The sequence below is a fragment of the Phalacrocorax carbo genome, chromosome 1, assembly GCF_963921805.1.
Source record: "Phalacrocorax carbo chromosome 1, bPhaCar2.1, whole genome shotgun sequence".
In the NCBI taxonomy this organism is placed as follows: domain Eukaryota; kingdom Metazoa; phylum Chordata; class Aves; order Suliformes; family Phalacrocoracidae; genus Phalacrocorax; species Phalacrocorax carbo.
In genome coordinates, this window is record NC_087513.1 from 33,057,734 (window position 1) to 33,079,345 (window position 21,612).

Below are 21,612 nucleotides of genomic sequence, written 5' to 3' on the forward strand. Positions count from 1 at the left end.
CAGTGAAGAAAAAAATACCAGCATATGTACTGACAAATGTAATTTACAGCAGACTGTATCAAGTCACAGGACTTCTCAGACCTAAAAAAAATTAAAACAATCAAGCACACTTGAAATTCAGGAATTCCAAGTCTTACAGTGAATGACATTTAAAAAACACAAGTTAGATACCATTTTAAACACTGTATTTTTAGAACATTATTCCAATTACAAGAAAAATACTTTGAAAAATACTGTCACACATGAATTTGAAACAGGATTAGAATTAAGATGTAAAATCACAGAAAATGCAATAAAGACAACACACATACCTTGAAATACTTTCTTCTGATACGTGTCATATTCATTAACATGACTCCAGAATTTATTCCAGTTACTCCATAATAGGGATGTCTAGCAAAGCGATTATACCACCCAATACGAGGCTCTTCATGTTCTGGTGCCATTGCAGCAATTTGTGTGGAGTTGAACTTTCCCAGAAAAGACCAAATATCATCAACGGGTCTCAAAAAGAGGATGTCAGTATCAACATACAATAGCGAATCCACATTTTTAAGGATTAACTGTGAGGGAAAGAAATTGAAAACCAAACTTTAAGGTTTTATTGAGCTTCCCTTCATAAAACAGAAGTCGCTGCTGTTACGCAATAAAGTTTAATTCATTTTTCTCATATGCAAATTAATTCACTTTAGACTGACAGCTTGCAGTCCCTAAATTTGTCATCATTCCCTCTTCTCTCATTTTAGAGAATTTTTGTAGAGTGAAACAGAGGTTTTATATAGAACAGTAATGCAAAGGCATTCAGACTATATTTTATATCTTGGGGCTCCTCAGGAGTACGTTGCAGGCCAGGAGAAACATTACCATAACAAGAGCTCCTACCTTCCTCCTGTTCACTTGCTTTCCGCATCTAATCAAACAAGAGACTGGTGTAAGGGAGCCCCAGAAGAGACAGTATTTGGGAGATAGCTGCCACTGCTATAATTCACCTAGCCTGAAGTATCATTTCTGGAGTGTCTTAGATGAGAAAAGAAAAGGCTGCACAAAATACTATTGCAACAATAATCCATTTCTTGATTAATTTTCTCTAACACTTCCCAGACCCACACATGCAGGAAACTTTCCGACTACATGAGGAGATGAGGTGCGATAAATCCTTCTTACCTCTGAGGGGATGCCATGACCTGTACCTCTCACTGAGGACACAGTGCCATAATGCAGCAAGTGAGAAAAGGACTTTTAGTCTAGTCTGTTAGTGCCACAACAGGTTAAATTCAGAGGGTTTTAAGGATGCCATAGAACGAACTTTTAGAAGTAGCAGTAGCTCTTAATTTAAAACTAAGCAAAAATTAGATTAACAAGGACAGCTTGGTGCTTCATAAACAGACTTCTGTATTGTCCTATTACAGAATAACTTACTGGCAAGAATAGCCTTTGCGAAGCACATGGTTTAAACAATTTCTTCCATTCTGCTGCACTCTCCGTTGGAAATGTTATTGGATATAATGTGTAATTAACTTTTCCTTCATAGGGGAAGTCATCAAGCTACGTGAAAAGAAGGTATCACAAAAATTACTTCAATTCTATTACAAAAAAAGAAATTAATCCCCCATTCAAATTGATAATTGAACACAACTGTAACACCTCTCTTCCATAAAAGAAATGCTTCCTGAACTACAGGAATCTGTCAACTATTCAAAATAATTGAACAAAAAGTGGCATCTGCAGGGCACTATGAAGAAAACACATCGTATCAGATCATAGACAAAAGAGCAAGTAAAATAAGTTAGTATTTGTGAAAAGTAAATACATAAAATAAAACTTTTTGCCCTCTTAACTAGTTTCCACAGAAATACCAATGAAGTCTTTCTCAATTTAAAATAACCTTACCCAAGTTTTACCACAGTTACTGTTTGCATGACATTACTGTATATATATTAGTATGTATAATATACTAATGTCACAGTTGGAATGACATTTTAAGCATGAAAATAGTAAAACCCTCCACAGCTATATACCAGTCAGCTTCTAATACTGCTACTCCAGTCTATTATATTGATTAACATGAATTTACTAAAATTAGACATAACTGTATCCACCATTTCCAAAGACTGATGTTTCACCTTGTTTAGGCGGTATAAGGCTGACTCATACTACAAGCACAGGGACAAAAAAGGACAGATCTCTATTTCCTCTTGTAAAACCAACTTTAAATAAGCTCATACAAGTTAACTGGTTTGTGTTCAGAACATCAGGTTTGTATTTAACAAATTCAAGGTGACCAATCAGGAGGTTTTCATCTGTCTCTGTGAAAAGCCTTGATGTCAAAACATAGCATTTTTCTGCAGGGAAAAAAGGTTCAAAAATCCCCATCCAACATTACAAAAGACGTACATATCACCTTATTGTTAGACCCCTGCATTTTTGCCACTATATCCAACAACTACTACCCAAGAGCTGAGAAATTGCTATATTTTACTCAAATTGTACTACAAATTGGAAATATTTGGGTACTTACTATGTCTTTAAAACTCTCATGCAATTGGTCCTCAGCAAAAATATGAAACTGGAGGGGTCTGATGCTGAAAATAATGGCTGATCTCAACATAGTAACAGTCTCCTCCAGTCTTTCACCACAGGCAACCACTGCTAGATGCATTTTCTCCAAAGGACGTGTTTTCATATAATCATATCTGATACAAAAATATTTTTTCATTTGACATTATTTCTAGCACAGGCTTAAAGAAAAAACATGTAAATTAACAAAATGTCCTTTATCATATTTAAAACAGCAAAGGATAACTCAAAGAACATGCAAACTACAGCATTACATCTTATATGTAGGCTTATGTTTAACCTGAACTATTCCTATATTCACTCTCACCATCCCAGCCTATGAGGGAAAAACAAGGTATGGAAGAGCTACACAGAAACTAAAACTTTTGTTTTCTTAGTAATCTTACTATTCATTACTAGCAAGGAATTCCATCAAAATAGCTGTGTTAAAAGAAAGATCACACAAAGTTACATTGAAATGTGAAAGGCCGAGAGCACATTAAGTCTATGCAGGAGTTAATTTCCTCCTGTTTCCCTGGACTCAGTAGAGAGATAAGTAAACATGATAAATATAGCAGAGTTAAACTCAACAGCAAAAGCGAGATAACCCCTACTTTTAACAAGTTCTGTTAAGAACATTTTTGAGTGATCTAGGCATTTTGTCCATTTTCTGTTCCAGTAAGTCCTTTTGTCAAACCCATGCTTCAGGGCTTCTCCTAAGCACTGGCAAAATGCAAAACGCTTTCTCTTCTCCTTCCATCCTGCAGGAGTACAACTTGGGTTGGAAGTGGGGAGGAAACTAACAGCTCAAACGGCCTTCTGGGATGTCCTGGTGCTCCCAGCAGTTCTGGAAAATCCCTCAGGTACACTGACCACATGCACTGCCCATGCCCTTGGAGCTAAATCACTGCAAGGTGGGGGGATTGTCTTCCTCCAGAAGACAGCTGTCCAACAGTTAGGGTGAGAAGTGCCTAGTATGTGTTATACAAGGTGCATTTAAAAGTTATATCATTATTTTAATACAATAGTCTAAAATTATCATCGGGTAAATACCATTAGTTTGGTGGCAAAAACAGTGGTCATACTAAATCTAAAACCACATTCTCCTGGATTTCATATATTTAATTAGTCAGAAAAGCTTTCAAAGGTTTTAAACATATGTCAACTCAAAGCCAATCCTGAAAACAATATTCTGTGCTTGAGCTATTCGCAAGGACTATGTGGGTGGTGGTGGGCTAATAGAACTAGGAGGTTTAAATTACAAGTTTAATTCCAAGTTATGCAGACAAAAAAAAAATTCTCAAGTTAGAAAAGATTTTCCCAAACTAGTAACTGTAGAGAAATGCTTGGCATTGGCATTAGTATGTCAACAGTGGGCATACTAAACCTAATCCCACCCATTCTTAGAAACTTGCTAGAGAGACACACTTCAAACCAGAAATTAACAGATGTGATTCTTAGCACATAATCTCCACCCAATTTATGTAACTAAAGCATTTAGATGCATACAAGTTTTCCTTTAAATTGACAAATGATACTATGTCAATACACTTTTTTTCTTTAAGGCATGGAAGAGCAATACACATTGAGCTCCTTGAGGCAAAATATAAGCAAAGATATCACTGTAAAACTGCTGAAGTTTAATGCCATAAATAATGGTTGCATTTAAAACACATTCTGAGCTTCGGAAGAATTTAATGCCCTGGAACTAAAAAAACTCCAGCATCCCAGGGATTCAAGACTAATAAAAATTTAAGTAGAACATGCAGTCAGGCTAGAGTCAAGGTTTGGAGCATTATTAAAAAATCCCATGGATCAAAGACGTCACAGGTAGGATTCAGATCCAAAATAGGACACCTAAATGAAGATGCTGACATATGAGATTGTGTCCAAAGTCTCATTAAAGCCAGAGGAGATCTAGTGAGCAGGGTATGGAGCACAGACAGCAATTTATCTTATTTCAAAGAAAATAACTAGGGCTTGATTCAATTTTTTAACATAGCTATAGTACTATTTAATAAGCTCTAGAATACCCCCACTGACATCCAGGTGCCATCCAAAAAGATGTGGTACCTCAAAGATCATGATGCATCTCCTAGTCCTAAAGAGATGACTCAGATATCCAAGTGCTTCTCAATTAACACCAGTCACTTACTTCTCTTACTTTAATGGCTAGTCACCTGGATCATTCTCTATGCTCTTTCAATTTTAATGACTGCTTAAGACCTACCTGACATAGACACCTATATACAGACATCTATATTCAGATGACTTTGTCCACAAACTGAAACCTTTTATAAAGTCTTGCAGCAAAACATGAAAAATTAGTTCAGGATAACAGGGGGGAAAGAAATAGAATCTTTAAATGTAACCAAGGCACGACCTTTACACATAAAGCTAATTTAAAACATTACATCATGTAGTAAGTAGCTAATGTAAAAAACAAAAAGCAAGCTGAATGTGATGAGGGTAGCTGAAACCCACAAATAAGTACACTGCCACAGTCTGAACAAGCTGCAAGCAGCAGATTAGCCTCATCACTAATCCACTGAAAAGGGAATTACAATAATTAAGCCCTGAAGTCATGAGAGCCTACAATGACACTGCAAGGTCATGTGATAAATAAGGGCACAACCTACACAAACTACATTGCTGAAAGCCAAGTTCCTGAACCACACGTAACCCTTGGCTTTCCACGAATAAGGTATGATTAAATATCAATGTGTTTTAGAGTTTCTTTGGCATAATTTTCAAGACTGTGTTTTTATTATTTCTACATCTGGTGACATCTGTGAATAAAAAAGCCACAAAACAAAAAACAGACTGATTATATTATAAATTTTAAATTTATTTTTAATAATATATTAAATAATTAAATTTAAATAATTAAATTAAATTTAAATAAATAATTAAATAATTAAATTAAATCAATTTAAAAATTAAATAATTACTTTATTATAAATTATAAAATATTATAATGCTTTTACAGTCACTTTGTTCACACAGTCTCTGTTCTATGACTTTCTGACTCCATGAGTAAAATTTTTTTTAAAATCTGTGCTTAAAAAATAATCTTTTGAAAAAGCAAAAAAATTTAGAAAAACCTAATTAACAACTGAATTTCAGCTCGCACACTATAGGGAACAGCTGGGCTCAGATCTGTAACACAAAGCTTTATCCCTGAAGTAGATGGAACAAGAAGCCATTCTGAAAGAACAGGCCACCATTCCCTCTGGGGACTATCCACTAAGAAGCAGATAAGACATATTTCAGCAGGAGAAGTTATGGGACTCCAGAATTGTGTGTCTTACTCCAGACTCCATGAAAAGACATCCTTTAGTGATTATAAGCTGCATTTTACTTCCCTGCATGGAGACCACTGGCAATCACAGCCTTCTTTTTAATAATCAGCCCTCAGTGCTGTTCCTCTCCACTCCCAGAGGGGAATCATTGCCCAGTCTTCATCCAGGGACACTAACTACTTACCCTCTTGTGCTAATCCTCTGCTGCCGGCATCTTTCATCACTTTTTCCTCCTCCTCCCACTAGAAGCATAAAGTTTAAGTTGTCCGGCAGAGCTTATCAGCTTGAGCTCTGCATTCTCACCTTCAATATTAACATGCCCCACCCACAGAGCCAGTTATCTATGCAGTGACTTGTCTCACTCCCTTCTTCAATACTATGCCTACATGACTTTGGTCCTTCCCCTAATTCCTTTCAAAATTATCCACCCTTGACTGCTCCCTTCTCTGCTTCTCCTTCCTGAACCTTTCAGCCTCTGTAACCCTTTTCCCCATCTTCCTTCTACTGCTCTCCACTGTGATCAGTCATGCAACTACCTCGCCAGAAGACAGGGGAAGGAAAGCCTTGTTCATTTAGCCCTGTGTCTGGTATGACCTAATGACATAAGATTTTTCAGCAATACAGATATTTTTTTTTCCTAGCAGTTCAGTAGCTCATTTGACCATGAGGAAAATAAAATGTATTTTATAAGAACTGAATTTGGCTGAACCTGAAAAAGCCCTGTTATCAGAGCAATACCCTTACTGAACCTCAAATCCAGGTTCTGAAAGTGTTAAGACACTTTCAAAAGAGAGAAGATACTTTCAAAAAATGTTCAGAGTCAACATGGGAAACAAAAATTCAAGTGCAGATTTTTATATGCACATTTCTAATTACTAGTAGCCTGATGTTTTAGTGTGGCAGAACTTAGTGGAGAAGCTGGAAAAGCAATAAAAGAGTGAAGTACAAACTGTATTTTAGTAAGGCTTTTGGACAGACTAACAAGGAAAACTTGACAGCCCTAATTTCTAAAGAAAAAAATATCTCCAATAATGTGGGACTCCTAGCTCCTGTGGAAAAAAACCACCCTCCGGTAATTAAAATGAAAGAGCAAAGAATGCACCTGCAATCCAACAGAAGATACTGATCAGGAAGCCATGACAGGATTTGAGTGTTTAGGGACAAATAAGAGAACATAATTTGTCTGAGAATAGTAATTACATGAGTGGTAGGGACAGTAAAAATTAAATAAAACACTTGAAAGCACCACACGAGTTTAGAAAACACATTTAAAACAATCCACTTGGACACAGAGAGCAAAAACATATGCTCATCAACAGCATAAGGCCAGGTACAAGCCTCACCCTGAAGTATTTTGGTGTTGAAGTGTAGACCTTCATTCTGTACTGATTAATTCTGCCATGGGGTTAATAACCTCTGACAGAGGAACGTAGCTGGATATGCTCAATGAATCTACTACCACAAGATTTTCCAGAGCCTGTCTGTCAGAACACTGTCTTATGTTTAAAGACGTATAACATGACACACTGAATATTAAGTCAGCATTTCTAGGTCAATTAAAAATATAGTAATATAGTAATATTTTTGTAGCCAGCTACAGAGGTATGTTTTGACATGTTGTGTTCTTCTAGACCTTCACTGCATCCCAGTTGAACTTCTTGGAAAAAAACCACAAAACCCAAATGATATCGTTGCTAAAATACTCATCGGCTCCACAAAAATCTTAGCTCTGCACTCTAGGCTTTGCACCAGGTACTGCAGAGGGGAGTCTCTTGCATATGTTTAAGGTAGGGATCCCCTGTTCTTACATGACAGATTAAGAGCACAGGTGAGAGGGTACCAAACCCTCAGAAACACCTAGACAGGCATAAGGAATCCTGTATGCTATTCCATCTAACTAGGGATCATCAAGCCTGTCACAATGCTAGCCTGCTTTACTGAGGTGACAGTACAACGGCTTCTGCTGCTGCTCGCACACAGTGGCACCTTCCAAGCTCCAAACCTTCCAGAGCAGCTGCAGCGTTACAGCATCTAGTGTAACCTGGGTACCATTCAAAGAGTTGTCAATGTGACTGAGGGCAGTTTTATTTTCTCCTTTTTTTAAGCCACGTTCACATATAAAGGCACTGTTGTTACAGAAAGCCACAAAGGAACCACAGCCGGAGTTAATTCTGTGTACTTTGTGCACTAGGGTTCCTTTTTCTCATCCATGGATGTACTACTAAGAACATTCCTAGGGATAAAGAGGAAGCTCTCTACCCAACGTCACTGGCAATCAAGCTGTCCTCTCCTACTCCCTTAACACGGCTGGGGAAACCAAGGAAGGAAAGATTAGCATCCAGGTACTGAGAGCAAAGAGTGGTATGGATAACCCCAGATGCCCTTTCAAATTTTACTCCGGCCCACTGAGGAGTTCCCATTTTTAATATAATTGCATGAGTTTTGAAAAATGTAAAAATCCTCATCATTTTCTGAGCAAACCGCTGTCATCCTAACTTGCACCAGTAGTTTTTACATGGAACCACCGCCATATTACATAATGGTAATACAAGGATGTAAGAATTATTCTGTAGGTTACAAAAAACACTTTTAAAATTATTCTACATCAAAACAAGTTTTCCTACACTGGTTCTGACAGAGCTGCAGTCTTGCTTTTCTTTTACCTTTTCTCCATATAGTCTGTAATGCACATGAGGCATGCAATAGTCAGCTTCTTAAACAAGGTTGATTAATACGGTCTCTCAGTCCTTTCACAACATCATTAAACTAACTTTCCTTGATATTATAGCCAAATGGACTAGGTTGCCAGGCTCAGCTGTGTTCAAGTTTACACTTATAAAAAGAATAAACAGAAGCCTACTGCAAATGTGTTTTCTTCTTCAGTACAAAAAGCTAGCCACATTATCAGTGCAAATATTTCACCCATTCAAGTTTTTTTGACAATTAGCATGGAAAATGCAAATTATATTTGTTATAATATCCAGGGAAAATATTTTCATATAATCGACCTGTATTATTTTAAACCTGGCACCACAATGTGCCTCAGAAAAACAAATGGTAAATACAATACACATGGCTTATTTGTTGCATCCTTTCTTCTTTTAACATTTTGTGTTTGATCTGAATCAATTGATCATTGAGGAGCTTAACCTAGCAGCCTTTAGTCACCAGAAAAAGAAAAGCAAATAGGCAGAGCAAGGAGGCAACAAAGCCTACACTGATTAAGATGCAACTGTTAAATCATTCCCACACTTATTAGAAATAGGATCAAGGTAACTACAGAAATAATCTCGATTTGAAAGTGATGAAAATTCTAGTTTTTAGTCAGCTTCTTAGCTTTCTATCACTGCACTGAATTAAAAATATATCATAATAGAGCTTATTTTGCAAAAGCATGCTAATGATACCAGCATTTTTGTCATATGATGTCCAAATGTCATCTATTCAATTACAAATTCAATTAGCTGATTAGGTTTGAAGTTACAATATATCAGTAATTTTTAAATTGACTATAAAAGTCTGAATCCTCATGCTCCAATGAGCTAGCTAGTTTAGAGAAGTCCTGTTGTCCAGGACTGTCACAATTAATTTCAATATATCCACACCACCAGGACCTCAATATACTCAAAAAATAGTGACACTTTTTTTTTTAATAGGCAACAGGAGTAAAACCCACTTAGAAGCAACATCAAACAATTGAAATCAGGCAGGTCAGATCACCATAGTAATGACCCCTAAGAATTTCTTCTTAATCAGTCTCAGTAGGATATAAGCAGCCATACCAGCTAGATGACACTGAGCACCTTGAAAGGTGTACTAGAAAAGATACGCATCACCTAGATCATGCAAAACCTGAGCCTCATGTTATCTTTATCAGCATTTTTTGAATTTTTTATAAAATCTATACCACTGTATGTAAAAGTGATCTCATGCTTCTTCTATCAATGTGAAAGCTAACAAATGTTCTGTACCAAAAGCATAACACAAGACATTCTGTCTCAATAATGTTGATAATCAGAATGGTGATAAAAAATGTGGGGGCAGAAGGCTCCAAAATCCTTCCCACATACAGCACAGGCAATAGATCTTACACTGATTAACTCGGAGACAAGATCTTTACTATCCACTATTAGAATCAGCAACTGCTCAGAACTCCTTGATTTCAAATGACATTGAATTAGCTACAGCATGAGTCATTCTGAAGTCTATATATATACCTCTCTCCTAAAAAATTTCCATTATTTTCCTATTATTTTGTTGGCACTTCTATAGGCAGTGGAGTTAGCTATCCTAAGACTTCAGTCAGATATGTAACTCAGGTTTTTCTTATATCCCTCTCCCTATCCTGGTCTCTTCAGAGTCCAGCTTTATTCTGGACCTCACCACAACAACTGCATTTAACAAGAACACAAAGGCTTAGTCAACCCAGGATCAAATTATTTGGAATAAGACAGTATGGTAGAACTCTCACTCCTTTCTGTTTCAAAAGATACCCAATTTAGAACCATACTGTTGCCTCTTTACACAAAAAAGCTTTCAAGAAGCTTTATCTTCATGAAAAACTGAAGTGGCCCTACACATACAATCTCAGAAAACAAGAATGCTAGACTTCATTTGCTGTGGTTAATAAGCTTGCAGGGAATTAAGTTCATTCATCTTCCTCCAAAAAGCTGACTGCAAACATGTAAACAACTGCCACATATCACATTCATGGCATAAGATGATATCAAAGGTCTAAATCCGTCATCTTCTCAGTGCACCTAATACAAGGACATATTTTGTTTGAGAGTGAATCAAAACTATAACTCATATCCAAAGCTGAAATCGAACTGCAACTGTCTTCTGTGTTATTCCAGCGAATACAAGGAAACAAGGCTTGGGCAGCAGGTTCAGATGCTGAGCCACTGTAATTGCTTGCTGCACTCCAAAGAGGGAGCACTTCCTCCTCCTCTCTGCCATCTTCCCCACTTCTCTTACACAAACTCACTGCATCTCTTTGAAACCAACTGAATTTATTAAACAGAACAAGAAATAAAGTTCGGGGGAAGCAAGGGGGCCCCCTCTGAAGTTAGAGCATCTCACTGAGGAATCTGACAAGCATCAGAGTCAGCACAACATATGGGGATTAATTTAATAGTAATATATTGTTAAAATAATCTGAAATTATTAATCTGAACACCACATTCCCTTTACACATTTAAGCATCTTTTTTCCTTCAGTTTCAAAATGTATAAACATGAAATTTTGCAAATATTAGGGGTTCACCATGACAATTGTTTCACCATGAAAGAAACTGCACTCACCCAGTAATGTCATAATCAATTCACCTTCAACAGACTTGTCTTCACAGCCACATACAGTATTTTTAATAGGTTAATACAAATTACATCTTAAGATATCCACAAAGGAACTGCATGGGGTTTCTCTGCTTCTGACTCCACAGTCCCACTTGCCTTAAGCCTAGCAGAAAATCCAGAAAAGAAATTTTCTGCTATTTTAGGGCATTACATTGTATGTGGAGAGTGGACATCATAATGTGGACATCATCACCATCAATGGAGTCAGAAGACAGTGAGACCCTCTCCTCTCCCAGCACTACACAACTGTTAGACTGGCTCAGGCATCCATGGATGAATGAAGCTTACAATCACGTCCTGTATCTCCACTAAGCCCCCGCACCTTCCACCTCAACAGCACTGGTTTATTTGGTTTACCCCCCATACTAAACTTCATAAAGCTAAAGTCCCAAAAGCTAAATTGGGGGGGGGGGAGGGCGGGGCAGAGAGTGAATCGAGTCCATTCAGACAGCCAAAGGGAAAGTCAAACAAAACCCTGTGCACTGATACACTGGCTACCAGGGGCAGCAAGAAAGACTCAGCCATCCCAAATTACGGGTGCAGTTCACTAACAGACTAAAAATCACTCTAAGTAATCTAAGTAACTCAGTGGCAACTGATGAGCTTAAAAAGCACTGACAGCACAGAGAGGAATAGGTGACAGATCTAAAGTCTTTCCACAATCATAATTTTCAAAAATATATTGTCTTGTGAAGCTAAACTTCTTTTTTCCCTTTGCTTCCCTAGAAATAATCTAGCATCAGACTAAGAGGAAGAGATAACCCTATTAAAGGATGATCAGTACAATTTTAAACATACGAAAAATTGACTTATAGCTTTAGTTATATACTGAAGAGAACTATGCAGGTTAGAGAACACATATCTGTCAAGTAGCTCAAGCCTTCTTCCATTTCTTTTCAAGCTACTTCCATAATATGACAGCCTAAAACATCTGAACAATCACATCAAAACATTTGAACTTCTTGCTGAAGGTGCCACTTTAAGGACACAGTCTATGCTTTAACATACTGTATCTTAAACCACTTCTAAAATGTTTGTTTCAGTGCTTTTGGACGTAGTACCCTCCTCAAATTTTATAAAATACGTAACTTGAATAAAAAACCTCCAAGCTTAACTACTAAGCATAACTGCCAGCTTTTATTGCAAGTTACATCATTAATTCATCAGTAACTTTTCTGATTATATTCAGATAGAATTTTCAATGTTAGCAAGTCTCTATTTAATGAAGCAACATAACTGCAATAAATCTACTCTTCATAACAAAACTTGCGTCTACAATTTTAAAAACATAATAGAACAGGAGAAAGCCCAGCTAAAGTCATCCATAATATAAGCGGGTGAAATGCATGTGAAGCAATCAAAATATTTTGCTTTGTCACCTTGCTAAATAGCCAAAAATACTTCTCAGCCACACCTGACTGCAATCAAATAATAAAGTACTATTTAATAATAGATCCTACCTAAAAGCAGCTTCCCAAAAGCAGTTCATTCCACAAACATCAGAGGGCAGCATCCAATAGGAATTCCAGAAAGATACAGACAAATTCTTACACCTAACAGGATAAGACAAAAATAACCTATATAAATGTTACTGATTTTATGGCAAAGTTAAATGGATTATTTTCTAGCTCAAGCATAACTTGAATAGTTCATTACCTGGCAGAAGACTGGCTATGTAATGGAACTTGGATAATACAAAAGAGGAGGTATTAAGTGCCAACCAGGAGGATTCTTTTAAGGAAGCACGGTCCCCATCCTTTAGACTTTATTCTCCATATATTTTCAGAGTGAGAAAAACAGAGGGATTTTTGAGGGTCATTCTATGTTCTTGGCTTAGTATAACTCCATAGGTAAAAGACTGAATGGCAACACTTACTGCTGGAAAAAACTCCTTCACTTTTGTAATACCTTTGTCTATTTCAATCAGAGGAGCAAGTAAAACACTTCCATTTTCAAAGTTACATTGTCCATTTAAACACAATCCCTATTCATCCATGACTATTTGATGCAAACCTGCAAAGATGATTTTTAACAAAAAATAAGACTTTGCAGCACCAAAGAACTCCACTGTTTCATAACAAAAGGTTAACGCAATACAGAAATAATCACCACATCTGGCAAGTTTTCCTTCTCCATACTAATGGCAAGACTAATAATTTATTGACTACACTAACAACTAAAAAACGCAAGCCTTACTGGTCCACCACTACATTTTATCCAATAGTGATATAAGAAATACTTAAAAAGAGCAAAAAAGATTCTGGTGAAGAGATTGACACCAAGATTTAAAATCTTAAATGAGCAAGTAGAATATTGCAAAGCAAGGGTTATACTCTTGAGTGACCTCCTCTGCTCCCTCTTCCTGACCTGGTAACACAATGCCAAGTGTTTATCCTCCTTTGAAAGTTGGTACCTGTGAATGAAAGACGTGCAAGAAGAAAACCCACAAAAAAATCCTGGATGATGAAAATGTATTTAAGGACTGCAGCTCAGAACTCTACTGGAAGTTGTCTTTGCAAGGTTGAAATGAATCAGCACCATCTTGGTAGTGTTATCTGGTATCTGTAAAGGCCAAGGTTTTGCAAATACCAGATTTAATAGATTAACGTAGCATCAGAAATGGAAGCTGTATAATGTCTTCTCTTTTCAACACTTGGGAAAAATGACCTGATAAACACACAGTGTCTCACAAAACCTCATTACACATTAAGAAGGGGTGAAGGAGTTCTTTGGTAGAGATCGCAGGAAAACCTTGTATCCTATAGATACATGTGTTTACAAGAATTAGTCAACTAATTCTATCTAATTACTTAGGAACGGTCTCCACAAATAAATATCCAGGTACCAAAAAAGGATAATGTAGATTGTGACTGGGATATATGCACTCCCTTGGGGAAAGCAAACGGTATTAAACCACAAGTTCCCTATGCCAGATGCTTTCCTACATTCATCTTTGTGGCTTTTGAAGTTTCTTAAAAACTTCAAGGCACATTAAGACCGTACACTTATCTGAAAAACAATCTTTACAATCTCCTCTATGTACCTTTTTGAAGTAACCGTGTCTTATTACTTTTAGTCAATTTATCCTATGTCTCAAAAACAGTTTTCTGGTTTGGAAGACTATGATATCATTTTTAGAGGGGATTCCTCTTCCAGCTGTCAAGAGCTGTGTTTTCTTAGCTGCCTTGAGCTACTATCCTATCCAGACTACCAACACAAACGGCAAACTTGAATCAATGTGTAAGTAATTTTTCTGACACATTAGGCCTTTCCAATACCCCATTTAGCACAATGACAAGGTTGTCGGCCTCAGATTTGATTCATCAATTTCATGTCTGAAACAAAAATGTTACTAGGATACATATGTAATTTACCTAATGTTAGACTAAGACTTTTCTCCTGCCAACAGAAGTTTCTCTCAACTGACCATATGCTACTGTATTCCACAAAGCTTTCACATGCAAAGGATTAAGACACTGAAATCATTAGACAGCATTTTCTTCTTGTTATTCACAATAAGATCATTCCAAATGCCACTCATGAAGATTTTTTTTTACTTGAAATAAAACTTGAGGAAAGCTTAGACTTTAATAATAAATGCCACAAGTGCTTTACAAAGCTAGGGAGATGCATTTTATCTGTTCATCAAACTGGCCGAGTCATCATTATCTGAGTGAGGTTACTAGTCAGACAGGAATAGCCACCTTCAGCATTGGGGAGGGATATTTTTCTCACATCTATTATAGGTTATGTGATTAAAGACCAGTCTCCACAAATAGAAAGCAGAAAATAATGTCAGGCAAAGGAAACTCAGCAGTCTAACCCAGGCACATGGACCACCCTGACCCAGCCCCAATCCAGGAGAACAGTCAGCCCACAGGCCAGGCAGAAGATCCACGAGATGAGGCAACAGGAGAGGCTCTCCAGACCACCTTACTGACTGCCTACAGGGCTTACTGCCTGCAGGAGTGTGGGGCTCAGTGTGGGATCAAGGTGGACTGGGGAGGAATGAGAATGCAAAAATGGAGAGAAGGTAACTGGGTTCAGTCACATGTACGCAGGTTGCCAGTCAGAACAACTGCCCATGTTGTGTGCCTGATCACCAGCTTCCTTATTAAACCCAATTTCTGTCTTCCTGGGGGAAGGGGGGGAAGGGGGGGGGGGGGCACTCCGTTCCACATGCATGTGTGTGCACAGAAGTCAAAGTGCCAGCAAATTAAAAGGTGACTGCAGATCATAGGGGCCCACGAGCCTGCAGTGCCAGAAACTGGAGAGACATGTGTGCACATAGCGTGTGGGCGTGCATGCTGGTACACATAACCACGAGCAAGTATCAAGCCAGACTAGCCTGCAAGTAGAGCAAGAGGCTTGGGAACCAGGTATCAGACAAGCCAGAAGGCTGGGCCAGACTCTGCAGAGATCAGAAGGTCTAAGCTACTTGAAGAACTTTTCTCTCAACCTAGCCACAAGAAACTAGGGTCTGAGGGATGGCTACAGGAAGGACCAGAAGGTCTAAGCACATGCCACCAGAGGCCCTGGGGTTTAAGGGTTGGCTAACATTAAAGCCATAGGTCTGGACCAACTATCCAAAAGACCCGTTTGCATGAGGCAATCCTGTGGCCAGCTGCCACAAGGCCAAGGCCAGTAACTTGAAGGATCCAGTGTATTCATTTATGTATGTGTGTGCATATCCAAGAGGGTCTGAGTACCAGCAACTGGACTGGGGCTGCATGTCTTACAAGCTTGCATACCCAGGCCAGCAACAGGAGAGACCAGGAGATGAGGAGCCAGTTCCTGGATAGACTGAGTGTCTAAGGCCAGTTACTGGAGGGATCCACACTGTATATATTAATACATTTTTCACTGAAAGCCTTTCACCCTGATCAGCCAGAGAAGGGAACAGGGTCAGGCCGCGTGTGTTGTTTGTGGTTGTGCAAGCACTGTTCCCTCTGTGTTGATCTCTGTGGCCAGCCATATACGTATGCACTGTGGGATATGTGCCCATTGGGAATAAATGCTCAGCTTTGCTATGAGCTGGACCCAGGGACATGGAGCTGCAGCAGCCTCACCTCCATCACACTACTGTGTTGGACAACTAACACCAACCACTGTCGAAAATACAAAACCAAGGAAATATAAAGTTTTAAAAATCATTGGTATCGTAGACAAACATTCTCAAAGATGTTTGCCAATTCAAGCTATCTCCCCCTTAGGCAACCAGCCATTTCATAACTGCCTTTATCAGGTAATTTAGCCTCAACACCACTGGAGAGTAAAAATTTTAGTCTTGCAGACATCACAAAGGAGTTTATATTGTGACCTGAAAAGAAGAATACTTTTCAGAATTAAAGGTCAATTTTATGTTTGTGTGCAAAATACACAGCAATGCACAAGTCACATTTGTGAAGACTGAGGCCCTGTGGTCAGGCAACTCAAGCTTTAACCATCAGGAATCCCCCAACAATCAGTGGTAAAAAAATGTCCTTTTTTTTTAAGTGCACTTAAGATGGGCTTACTATTAATGGTGATCACAGTTTTCAAGTATACTTTTCAGTCCTTGTGGCATCTTCTATACCACTGTACCTTCACAGCAAATTTAGCACTATGTCCAAATGGTGAGGGTTGCAGTCATGACTATTGCCTTCCTGTCAGTACTGCATTAACAACCTAGGTCTAACCAACTGCCAGAATCAACTAACAGAGACAGATTGGGCTGTCTCCAACAGCACAACCCACAACATGCAGTGAAACAGGAAGGATGCATTCTTTAGTTCCATCCTGCTCATAATCCAGGGAGTAAAAATTTGGGAAGATAAGAGATGCTCAAATCAACTCCCAAACACACTGAAAATTTCTGATTCTTCTGAATAGCTTTTCCCGAACATTTGCAGCAGTATCACAAATTTGTTATGATGCATTTTGTCAGAGAAGCAATGGCTTTATTGGATAGGAGACAGCAGATATAAAGTTAAATGTCTGACACAGGACAAACTTTTTACCTGGAAAAATCCTCATAATGTTCATTAATCTACAGCATTTCTATGTAAAACAACATTTGCTAGGCAACTCCTTGACAAATTCAGCAGATTTTTTTAAAACTAAGTTTCAGCTTCAAATTGTTCAATGTTTCATCCTTTTAAAAGGTTTACTTGTATTTTTAAATGCTTCGTTTCTAGACCAATTTCTTACATCACAAGAGTAGCTGAGAAGCGTACCAGTGAAACTGCTGGTTAAGTTCTGACACAGACAAAAACAGCTGCATACAGCCCATGGAAAGAACAAACTACCTATTACAACCACCCTCCTCTGCTGTCTGAGCTTCCTGCACTTTTCTATGCACTAAAATCCGCTTAACTCTCCTTTTGCCAGGACAGTTAGAGGGCAAGAGGCAGATACAGTCAGGTATCAGCGCCACACATCACAAAACAGTATGGCTGGCTGCACGAAAATGCTCAACTACAGCATAATGGAAAAACGTTTCATTTTAGCAGGGTCAAATTCTTTGACCTCACTGAATTCACGGAACTGACGACAGACTAATTCCTGTTCTACTTCTCAAACTTGCTGTTAGGATAGCACTTTTTCTGGACATGAATAGAAAAATGAACATTATCTAATTGAAGTGGCAATAATAATAAACTGAAGATTTCACTTCTTATAAGCTCAGTCTGCTAATTAACTGATCTGAAAGCATGTGGAGAAAGGCTGACTTGAAAGCATACTCCACAGACAGCAGATTATATCACTATTAAATGACATACATATAGCAAATATGCCTTTATTCACTCTGAGGTTTGGTTGTCTTGGTTTTGGTTTTTTTTCTTTTTTTTTCACAGCCACCTTCATCCATAAATCACACTAGCAACGGAACAAAGGCTGCCTACATATACTGGCTTTTGACTGACTTTGTATCTTCTAGAAGTAGACACTTCAATATATTCTGTTTTTTCAAGTTCAGGTCTAGCTATCATAGCTATTATATATGACAGTACTGACTATTCATTACTGCTTTTCTGACTGGAATGAACAATCAGGAGGACAATTTACTTTCAATGTTAATCTTTCTTCACAGTTAAAACCCAACCTTAGGATTTAGCCAATAGATTCTTGAAATGTTTTCTAGCTATTTATATCAAGTTTCAAGATACAAGCCTTTAGTTTCTAGTCATCTTGTTCCTCAGGCTACTCCAGCCTTTGAAACAAACAACTCCTTACCAAAGCGATTACCCAACAAGCTCACCTGAGTTATTATGTTCATTGGAGGATCTTGTCTCAACCTGTAATTCTAGTTTCAATATAGTACTTCCTTTTTAATTAAAGATTTTCTACTTAAAAGCGTCATGACTATTGCAAAATTCTTCCAGGTGTGGTACACTGAAGCTTTATTCAAAGCTTGCAGTTTTCATGTTCGCATGCTTCTGAAAACTACCAGAAATCTCAACTTCTCTCCCCGCCATCACAGAATATGACTGAGCTCTTTCTGGCCTTATGTCATACACTAAACTAGATTATTCAGGCAAAGAAAACCCTTCTTGGCTAAAGAGAAGGGGAAATCACTGCTGAGTGCATAAATGCCTTCAGATGGCAGTTACATTTGCTTTGCCAAACTGTATTTTAAAGCTAACAGTGAAAACAGCTGAAGCCACCCATTACCAAAAGTTACTATTAACACATCTGAAATGTTAAACTTCAAGGATTAGCAAGTTAACCTTACAGAGTAAATTGTGTTCAGATATGAGCCCTTCAGGATATTACATGATCACAAGATAGTGGCCATAAGACAGCCATGTGGCTGTTGTGCTCAATCTCCACTAAAGAAACAGCTCAAGTATAAAAAGTGAAAAACACTGCTACATTCACCAAGATGTGTGCATCAGTTACACAAGTGAATGTTACACGATTTAATACTTTGGAATAATTGAAACATGCATCTCAAGGAACATCCAGCAGGACATTTCTTAACTGCCACAAGACAGTTCTTTCCTTAAACAAAAGCAAAGCCTTTTAGGGACTGTTGTTCCAAGGCACTGACTCGCACCGGAGTTTTGCACACACTGTTTGTACAACCAGTGTATAAAACTTCAATAATTTACAACAGGATGATATTCATCCTAAGCCTACAGTTCAACAGCAGTTTATAGGTAAAAAATTCCTACATAGGTGTCAAACAGACACTGATTTTGCAAGGAGATGTGCCCCTGTGGAACTGTATGCACAAGAAATTATTTACAGCACTTAAAACCTTTGGAAAATAACTTTCTCAGTTCATAAAGCTTTTCCACATTGCAACACAGGGCAGATTTATATCACATTCCACCTCACTCCAGCAAGCAAGAAGTGTCTTGCACCTTGTTGGGGTCCTCCCCCACCAGTATCTTTAACTTTAAAACTACACTTTAGTACAAATACTAAAAAAGAAAGTAGAGCGTTTCAAATAAACTCAGTTCTTCTTTTGGTAACCAGGAACACGATGCACCTGGAAGTAACTTCAATGTTTACTAATACAAATTATTTAAATTATCATCTTTACCCCACAGAAGTTTTCTTCACTTAAACTGCCTATTTCCTCTAGTGAAATAAGTATCCTACATATGATCCTTTCCCTCGCATTTCTATTGAAAACTGATTCATTAAACCACTGAAATCTTACGTCAAACTGTTAAAAGTTTTTTATTCCAGTTATGTTCTTTAGAACTAGCAGATTTCAGCTTCTCACAATGAGTTTTTAATCATGAACTAGAAATGAGGAACAAGCATCCCCACGTTTTTTCAAGTCATAATCTGTACTAATGTGAACTAAAGCAAAAGCAGGGGGGAAAAACCCCCATTCTCTGAAGTAGTTACACCAGTGAAAAACTGGGTTTCCCATTCCAGCTGACTCCACCCCTAGCAACTCAGAATGCTGTTTTGCGATATTTTAAGATGATTAAGTCAGAGCTTCTGTCATCCTGCCGTGCTCCAAAGCTCCCTTTGCACCAGAACCAACACTTTCATAACTGCATGATGAGCCACTTCGGGGTGCCGAGCTGGCCAAGCACCAGGTAGTTTTCAGGCAGGTCAGCAAGCCAGATCAACCTGCTTGCCTGAGGAGAGGAGCTCAAGCAGTGTAAGGAGTGGGGGGTGCCAGGGTGTGCACAGCACTGGGAAGGAAAGACAGTCACCAAACCATCAAACTTACGTCACTTTGAACTGCTGTGGAATCTAAGCAGAGCTGGAGGTAGGCTGGCCCAGAAAGGCCTGGCCCTAATTTCTCCCCCGGCTTCAGTAACAGATTTTTTTGTCACCCCTCTTTCCCTGGCATTAGCACTCTGGTAGCCACAGGTAAACAGGATCATGAAACTAATCTAAAGGAAAAGTAGTAATTATTTCATTCTATAATCTCACTCACCACTTGACCACATAAAAGTTTCTGCTGACAGGAGGCCGGCAACAGAAACACACAGCTGTGCAGAGCGTGAACTGCTCAGGTTTACACCCCTTTCACTGCAGAATCGAACTCCCAGCTCACTGTGAGAAGACTGGCTTTATTGGAGTATCCCATAATAAATGTTTTTGCTTAAATAAAGTTGTATTTGATAATCATAAAGTCACGAAGTTTCAGAACTGAGTAACACCCTAGAAGTATCTTGGCTCAGAAGAAGACAACGCACCCTCCTCACTTCATCCACCCCGCTGCAAGCGAGCAGGAGGCCGGTGTCAGCAGGGGACGGCTGCTGGCCTGCAACACTTTTTTTTTTTAAAGCTTTCCGGGTTTGTTTTTAAGGCTTTTTCACCCCCCGTTCCTCGGAGCCGCTCGGGAGGGGGCCCACCGCCCCACCGCCCCCCGCCCGCAGCGCCTCCCCGGCCCCGCGCCGAGGCGGCTGCCCCACCTCCGCCCCGCCGGCACGCAGCAGCCGGGGGCCCCGCGGGGGGCGAGGGCGGGCACCGAGCCCCGCTCCGCCCGCCCGCCGTGGGGCGGCCAGCGCGCACCCGCGCCTCCCCGGCCCCCCCGCAGGAATGCGGGATGGAGGCGGGGGGAAACCACCGCCCGCCCGCCCGGCCGGCCCCGGCGCCCCGTACCTGCCATCCCCCGCCTCGCCTCGGCCCGCGCTCCCCGCCGTCTGCCGCCGGGCGCCGGGCGCGGCGGGGTCTGGGCCCTGCCGCTCCCGGGCGCCGCCGGGCTCCCGCTCCAGGGAGAGGGCCAGCTGGCTGAAGCCGTACAGCAGCGAGCAGACGCCGCAGCCCAGGCACAGCAGCGCCACCCGCGCCAACCGCCGCATCCTCCCGCCCCGGCCCCGGCGGCGGCAGGCGGCGGCCGGGGCCCAGCCGGCAGCGCGAGCCCCAACGGACGCAGCGGCAGCGGCGGCGGCAGCGCGAGCCCCGGCATGCGAGGGGCGGGACCGAGCGGGGTGGGCGGG

At 39.7% G+C, this 21,612-nt stretch overlaps 1 protein-coding gene across 2 annotated transcripts in view; it reads right to left on the reverse strand.

Moving 5' to 3' along the window:
* Positions 1-21,607, reverse strand: part of GXYLT1 (glucoside xylosyltransferase 1) — a 34,243-nt gene extending 12,636 nt beyond the window's left edge. The window contains exons 1-5 of one of the 2 annotated variants that reach the window (XM_064447959.1): positions 21,275-21,607; positions 12,676-12,768; positions 2,519-2,693; positions 1,420-1,545; positions 312-563 (exon numbers count right to left, since the gene is read on the reverse strand). In XM_064447959.1, coding sequence (XP_064304029.1) covers positions 312-563; positions 1,420-1,545; positions 2,519-2,693; positions 12,676-12,768; positions 21,275-21,474 — 846 coding nt within the window. In that variant the 5' untranslated portion in view covers positions 21,475-21,607. The remainder of the gene's footprint in view (positions 1-311; positions 564-1,419; positions 1,546-2,518; positions 2,694-12,675; positions 12,769-21,274) is intronic. The other variant, XM_064447968.1, reaches the window with a different exon arrangement.
* Positions 21,608-21,612: the final 5 nt, after the last annotated feature.